Genomic DNA, 7,901 nt, shown 5'->3' on the forward strand with positions numbered 1-7,901 from the left:
TGAAGTAGGGGTGCCGCAGAATCGCGCTCTCACCGCCCAGCCCTGGGCTGCCCAGCCGCATGTTGGGGTTCTTCGTCATGAACTGCAAAACAAAAAGGCTGTTTGTTTCCTCCCATCCGGCAGGGCCACGGGAGAGGGACCTATTAGCAGTCACACAAAAGCTTGTCCTCAGTTTTCCTGTGAACCCAGTTGCTGGCCAGACATCTCAATTTCATTGTACTGGAACTGCGTACAAGGAACTTGACTCATTCTCCAGAGGAAGAAGTCAGGGTGTATTTTTTCTTGGCCCCTTTTGGTCAAATCCTTGGTTACCACAACAAGAAAAGAAAGTTGAATTGTGTCGTTTGCAACATTACAAATGTCACACAGTGGTTTCGGTGTTTATTTATTTCTGTATTAATTTCTCAGGGATACAAGCTCGCTCTCAAACGCTGCTCACCAGCCAGCCAGGCTTTGGACTAGACTCTGTCCCGAGCTGTGTCTTTTTCCTAAACCTCAGCCTGCTGAAGCGCAGCCAGAAGCCTACGCTTTCCTTCCTGTCATCTCGGGAAACAGAGGAAAATGAGCAAGGCGCTGGCTTTTAGAGCCCCCCAAACCCTGAGCAGATGAGAGCAGGCAGGTGACCATCTCCCCTCTCGATGGTGGAACTCTAAAAGAGGATTTCTTTTTGTAACACTTTTACCCTGCTACCAGTGGAAAGAAATCTCAAACCTCAGCCAAAGTGCCCTGGTTTGCTAGGGAGCAATGAGAAAAACTATACATCGTGCACAGAGCGCAAGAGGGCCCTGGCGGGTGCCCTTTAGGTCTCAAAAAGAATGATGAAGTGTGAGTGCTGCGGATACTTCTTAAGGGGAAGGGAAATATCGGGGGAGGAGGGGAATCCTTTCTCCAGGCAGGGGAAGAACTAGTTGGCTTGTTAATTTAGGATTATAGTTCTTAAAAATTCAGTAAAAACAAATCTTTCCCTTCCTCTCAAGTATTTCTAATTCATTAGAGAAATCAGGTTATGTTTAATCTGGGAAAATAGCCGCTTTTATTTGCCTATTGAAACAGCAGCATAAAGCAAGCTCCACTCTGGTGGAGGTGTCCAGACGATTTCCTCGAAGATGAAAGAGCATTATGTTTAGCAAATAGCTGAACCAGCCAAACCAGACAATCGGTCACTGTTTCAGGAGTGACCAAGTCTGCTGCATCTCGGCAATGGGGAAATGAAAAGAAGGGGAGGTGCAGCGAGAGACCAACTTCATTCTGACTGTAGGAGCTTTTCAGAACATACAAATTCTCCTAGGATGAGTGGATAAAAGGTCTAGTCATTTCCCACCTAGGGAGAAGAAAGATGACTGCCAGATTTATTTTAGAAGTCTCCCCAGGGAGACTGAGGGGGCTTCAGAGCCAAAGTAGATGGGGCATCTGCAGTTGAGACCTCGCAGGACCCCAGACTCCGCTGACATTACCACAAAACCCCCAGCTTCAGCCTGACCTCCTGAGGCCCTCGGGGACATGTGCTGCCATGGGATACCCTATGGCAGAACTGTTTTCCACCATCCCACCCCAAAACATCAGTGGATAGTGCGGTTGAGAGCACCCAGATTTGTAAAAGCAGTCACCAGGACAGGAGCAAACCCAATGTGGCTGTCTGCAGCTGGGGTCCTCCCATGCTCTCTCTGAGTTCTTCAGCCTTTGGTTATGCAACATTTCCATGTCAGGCCCAAGGACAAGCACAATTTCTGTGTCTCCCCAACCTGTTTTTCTCCCTTTCTACCAGCAGAACCCAAACACTATTTGTTTCCCAAGAGACTCTGCCCGAAAATTTCTGTGGGATACTGATCTCTAGACAACAGCTTGGTTTCCAAACCAGAAATGGGTCACACCAAAAGCTCTCCAAGACCTGGTTCAAACAAGCCTTTGCAAGTCTTAAACTAAAATTCTTTGGTTTGCAAAACAGGCCAGAAATCTCCTGGCAGCCCCATCTTTGTCTAGAAATTCCCTGCCCAGCTTCTTTGTCCCCACAGATGGGTATCTGCACCTCACTAGCTCTTATTTGCATTGCTGGAACCCCTAGAAAGCTCAAACAAGATCAGAGCTCGCTGATGCTGGAAGCGGTATAGACCAAAACAGTCCAAAAAGACAAGACAAAGAGGAGAGAAGGAGAGCTGGGAATAAGTCCCATGTCTCCCGGCTCTTGACCTACCACCACCTCCATTACACCAGGAAGCTTCTGCTAAATCTGCAGGGGAAAAAAAAAAATCATGAAAGCAGATAATCTCTGAAAGGGCTGGTAACATGCTTTGCTTGGGTTCCCGTTCATGCTCACCCATATAAGACCAAAACCTAATGGACTGCCCATTCCCAGACCAGTTCAGAGCCCTGGGATATAAAAGTGTGTTTACATTCCTCTTTATTTGCTTTATTCCACATAACTCCAAAATTGCACCAGGCGAAGGCATCTGATTGCAACAAGCTGAGAGCCAATGTAAATGCATTCCTGGCTGCTTAAAACACCCTTTTTGTTAGGACAATGAGGATTAGCCAAGGGCCATCCCTTGAGGTGGGCTGTTTTGAGCTCTGAAAAAGCAAAACGTAGCATTCAAAACAAAGTGAGGGTTCAAATTCAACCGGCCATCTCTGATTTGTGCATTGGACCTGCAGATTGAGAAACCTCAGTTGGGTAACTCTAGGCACCACCTACTCCGTGTTGGGTGCTCAAAGGAGGCAGGAGGAGAGCAAAGGCTTCAAATTCACCCACTGCTGGAACACGTGCCCCCATCCAGCTGTTGAGAGCAATGCCAGGCTGCCACAAAACCCCTCCGAATTAATCCTTGCCTCCGACAGGAGTGAGCTGACCTATGAGACACCTGATCAAACAGCACCTTCCCAGCTGTCAGGCATCAGCTCAGTGCTGCTGCCTCTCTTGCTCTGTAAAAACAGGGCTTTGAATACAAGGGTACCAAGGGCTGGAGTGATCCACCAGCACCATAAACCACTCTGAACAGGTTTCTCTAAGCTTGTTTCCCAGATACCGCGACCCCCTAAGGCAGGCTAGCAGGACCTTGAAAGCGAGTACAAGTCATGCGCTCCAAAAAGAGCATCAACGCAGCGTGAAGAGGCCTCCCTTCCATGGCAGTCAAACTCATACCCATCTGCCCCAACAAAAGGGTGCGATATCATTTCAAAGGATGGTTGGTCTCTTGTTATTAACTTACATCCCTGATAAATGTATTGTACGCCGCACTGAGACCTCGCAATTGCATCTGTGCATGGGAACTGGCACTGAAAATGTTTTCTTTAAACATCATCATGCAGTAAATGAAATATGTTCTTGTATCCTGGGCACCCACAGCATCCCTGTGGGTTTCTCAGCCTGTGGATGCGCACACGCCTTCACACCCGGGGGCTGTGACAGAAAATGAGAGATTGGCCATTGCTGCCCTTCCCTTACAGAAGATCTCCTGGTGAATTTTGGAAACGGCCAGTCCGTCACAGCCTGGTGAAGGTGCGGTGGTTTTTTGGGGAAGCGGCTCCAAGTCTTTATTTGACAATTGGGCTGAAAAGCAGGTGGGCAAACTGTGACTCCAGCAGGGACAGTAGTGATGCTCTGCACTGGAACAGTGACTTACTGTAAGAGGTACATAAAATTAAAGGAATAAAATTCTGAAGCCAGTTTCCACTAAAATGAATAACTAACCCTCTCAAACACTATTTCAATTCACCAGAAATTAATGCGCTGACAAAGCAGCAGATGAAGTTTTGGGTTGTGTTTTCCAGTAAGTCAGGAAAAAAACAAAAGACTATCATGACCTCTCAAAGGCTCCAAAGCCCATGAATCCTTCTCTTTGTCTCTCTCTGCCTTAAGCAGTTCTGACGTTTCCCTACTGCACAGGGTAGCATCTGATGGCCAGTCTCATGCCACCTCCATCTGATGGCCCTTCTAGCAAAGCAAACAAAGAACTTGGGATTTCTGAGGAACTTAATTAGAAGCCCAGCCTTCATCTCTGAAAGAAGCAACTGGAGCCCATACCCATGTCTCTGACCATTTAAGAAGCACTTCTGAACCAAACAGCAGCAGGAGGGGTAAAGCTGTGTGCCCCGAGCACACAGATGCTGCCCTCTGCACACATGCAGGGTGGGCAGGGGAAAGGTTTTTGGAAGTGCAGCTGATCAGTTTTCACCTGATCCCTTCAGCTGCATTCAGAAGCAGCTGGAAAACGTCTTACAAAGTGTTGGCTGTTCCTGGCATCCATGGGAAGGCCAGAGTTGGACTCTTGCTTCACAAGTTGGACAGCCCTAAATGTCCTTCCAAGTAAAACCCTCCAATGTTTTTGCAGGTGATGAGAGAAGATGTTCAGCAGAAAGTTTTTCGTGGCAACATGTCATCTCCTAATGTTCACTGAGTATCTCTAATTTTGCATGATAATCCAGAATCCAGCATGATTCTTCCTCTGACACAGAGAGCCCAGGGAAGAAACACAGAAAAAAATTCAACAGTAACAACAACAAGGCAAACCAGAGATGTTCCTGAGCAAAAAGAAACATGTAATCACCCAAATCCAAGACACTTCCCAGCAAAACCAACAGCAAGGCTATAAATCTTAAACCTGAGCCAGGCTGTCAAGCCCTCGCTCTGTGATCGCATCCAACCACGGGGAATTATCCCATTCCCGTCGCAAAGAGCCCTTTGGGAGCATCCTCAGACTGGGTCCCTTTGGGCTACACCAGCTTGCCGAGCAGCAAACCCGAGCAAGGCTCTCACTGACCTCAGCTAACCCTCCCAGCAGCATCGCAGCCAAAACCAGCAGCTGGAATGAGCCAAAAACATGACTTCACAAGATCATTTGAAAACATTTACTGAAACAAAATGCAGCAAGCCATGACAAGAAACTAAAAGCTGGAGATTAGTCCACGGAGGGCCCGTGAAGTTACAAGGAAAAAATGCAGACAGAGCAGTGCCAACCATTAGGAAAAATCTGCGTCAGCCTTGGGACCTCAGCCTGCAAGCGGGTGATGGAGAGCAGGGGACCTGTGCTGGCCCTCCCCTTCACCCACTACATGGCTTGGACCATGCTGGGAAGGCTTCCAGGTCTCCCAGTCTTCTGGGCAAGGCTGTACTGCACTTCTCCAGTGCTGCTCACATGCAGCTTTGCAACTTCTGTCTCAAGAGGCTGAGCTTGCAAATCAGTCTAAGGGCCTGGAAGTCAGTGAAGGGATGTTTGCTCAAAACAGAAGTTTCCAAGCATTAATTTCCTTGAATTTACACATTCTCTTTCTCAATACTGTAATCCCTGATAGGTTTTTACTCATGTATGTGCTATTTGCATCAGCATAATTAATTTAATGAGTAATATCACAGTGACTTGATTACATGAAATTGTGTCACATTCTAGGAAAACACTAACAAGCCCAGATCCCTTCACAGAAGTAATGCGCTTCAGGAAGGGGAATCATAGAATCATAGAATCATCTAGGTTGGAAAAGACCTTTAAGATCATCAAGTCCAACCATTACGCTAACCCTGCCATCCCACCACTAAACCATGTCCCTAAGCACCTCATCTGCCCGGCTTTTAAATCCCTCCAGGGATGGGGACTCGACCACTTCCCTGGGAGCCCATTCCAATGCTTGACAACCCTTTTGGTGAAGCAATTTTTCCTGACGTCTAACCTAGATACAACTTTTGGCTCAGCCATTCCATTCACATCAACAGCCATCTGAGCAAGGAAGAAATCAGGACAAGAAGTCCCATCGGGACTCCATTGCCCTGGGCAGGGTGGTCGTAAGAGAAAGCCCATGTCCCTGAGCAGTTCATCGTTCAAATGCAAGTGCATGGCAGAGATGGAGGCTCTCCCCCTCTTGCAGGCAGGGAAGAGAGGCCCAGAGAACTTAATCACTCTTTTGCCCAGGTGCTCAAGGGCAGCCCATCACGAATATGATGGCAGACCCTCAGTCCCACGTCCTCTCCATCACAGCTTCCACATGCCTCAACACGCCCCTGATCGGGACTGTGCCAATGCAATAGACAACCCCAACCCCTTCTGTTAAAGGAAAGAAAGATTTCCCTGTTCATGATATTCACATTTCCTGCCTGTTGATGTTTCTTCCATGTTGCTACCAAAGTGAAAAGCAGCAGCAGCATGGGGAGATTAATGCCCCACAGTCTCCCCGCTAGTAATGTGGGAGAGCGGGGAGATCAGGAGATACCCAACACGCTTGTCTTCATTAAGATTCATGAGCTAAACTAACAGGGCAGAAATTAACTCGAAAGGAAATAAGATTTCTCAAAGATCTATTTGATCTCAGACAAAAGGGAATCGTTATATAAATAGAGCAATTACTCTAATTAAGGCTTCCCTCCATGAATCTCTCCAATGAATGCTGCAGTTGCCGAAAACAGTTTGGCCGCCTATTATGTAAGGCAAACAAACCCACAGTCTGGGGTTTCATTAGCCTTCATCCACCCCTAAACAAAGGAGAAGAACGATGGCTCTATGGCTCCGTCTGTTGATGTCTGTATTATTTTTAATGATTGGAAGCCAGAAGGCATTAGCATAGCAGAGAGACTTTTTTTTTTTTCCCTGCTTACTTTTTTTTTTTTTTTTAATAAAACGCTGTTCTTTTGAGCCAGTCTTTTGCTCTCTTGGGCAGGGCTCCCATCACAGTCCTGCTGGGGCGATGCCCGCAAGCATACCTCGTTTCCCCACACAAGAGCAATCGAGGGCTCAGACACACAAGTGGCTTACAGGGGGGAGGGAGTCAGCACACCCTGATTTCCCTCAGTGGTGTCAGACGAAGCTCCACAGCCTTGGGAGCAGGGTGGTTGGAGAGCTCTCCCATGGAAGTCCTCGTACTTAGGGCAGCTCAGCTGGTGCCCAGTAACTTAAACTGCAGCAATTCGGCTGTGGGCGTGAGCCAGGCACTTGGGAGCCCGAGTCCCACTGACCTTCAGTGAGGATTGTGCTGCTGAGAATAGGACTTGGAGTCATTGCGGCTCTCTTGAGAGCTACCTCTGTTTTACACTGTGGGTTTGCTTTGATTGCAGCCATTAGAGACCACGTGGCGTTTCGGCTTCCTACCCTACACACAGCAGGATCGATTGCTAAAAGCCCTGATGCGTACCAGTGCAATTCACCGTGGTGCTGAGCTACAGAAATTCATCATGGTGCTGAGCATGGGTCCTGGCTACAGAAAACTGTGAGCAGGTGAATCCTTCAGTGCAGAGAAGGTCCAGCAGTGCCAGTGCTCAGAAGTACAAGACTGCCCTGAAAGCATTTTAAGGAAGCAGGGGGAGGGAGAGAGAGATATCTCAGTTATCTCCTTTTTGAGATAAAAAAAGGAATGGGAAGGGAGGTGAAAACCAGTCTTCAGCCCTGCTCCTAAAAGCCAGAAGACTGTAACACTAAGCATGACAGCAGTCACATGTTTAACGCGACAGCCGCAGGCAAGAACGACAAAATGTCAGTGCAGTGGAATTAAGCAGATAAATTTGATCTCACTTTCCCCTAGTACAGAAATGGTTGCTCAATGCTGCCCAGTCAAAGCTCAAGGGAACAAGAAGGATTAACTCCATTGCAAACAGTGCCGAGCAAGAGAGACTACCAAAATAAACCAAGGTAGACAGAGCAACTCACATGTGGAATAGACACATCTGGCTCCACATCTCCTGGTGGTGTAAACCAATGTAACTTCCCTGATTATCACCAGGAAAGAATTTGGCCCAAAATATGGGAATTAATGTTGTCTGAATAGCTACAAACTTCCTTCTGTGCTGAAATGTACCTGTTTCCCTGCCTCTCCCCACTCACCAACAAATAACTCATCGACACTACCACAGACTGAAAAGGCCACAAGTACCAAAAGCATATTGGCCCCTGATGATAGCTAGTGATTTTCAACCTTTCTGCCTTTGG

At 47.5% G+C, this 7,901-nt stretch overlaps 1 protein-coding gene across 1 annotated transcript in view; it reads right to left on the reverse strand.

The window, feature by feature from the left end:
* LOC104125547 (protein kinase C eta type) overlaps nt 1–7,901 on the reverse strand; it is a gene marked incomplete at its 5' end in the record, with an annotated part of 64,386 nt that overhangs the window by 1,645 nt on the left and 54,840 nt on the right. The window contains 1 exon segment of the mRNA XM_009638018.2: nt 1–82. This exon segment is cut by the window's left edge and continues 14 nt beyond it. Coding sequence (XP_009636313.1) covers nt 1–82 — 82 coding nt within the window.

The sequence above is a fragment of the Egretta garzetta genome, unplaced genomic scaffold (assembly GCF_000687185.1).
Source record: "Egretta garzetta isolate BGI_Z169 unplaced genomic scaffold, ASM68718v1 scaffold95, whole genome shotgun sequence".
NCBI classification, from domain to species: Eukaryota; Metazoa; Chordata; class Aves; order Pelecaniformes; family Ardeidae; genus Egretta; species Egretta garzetta.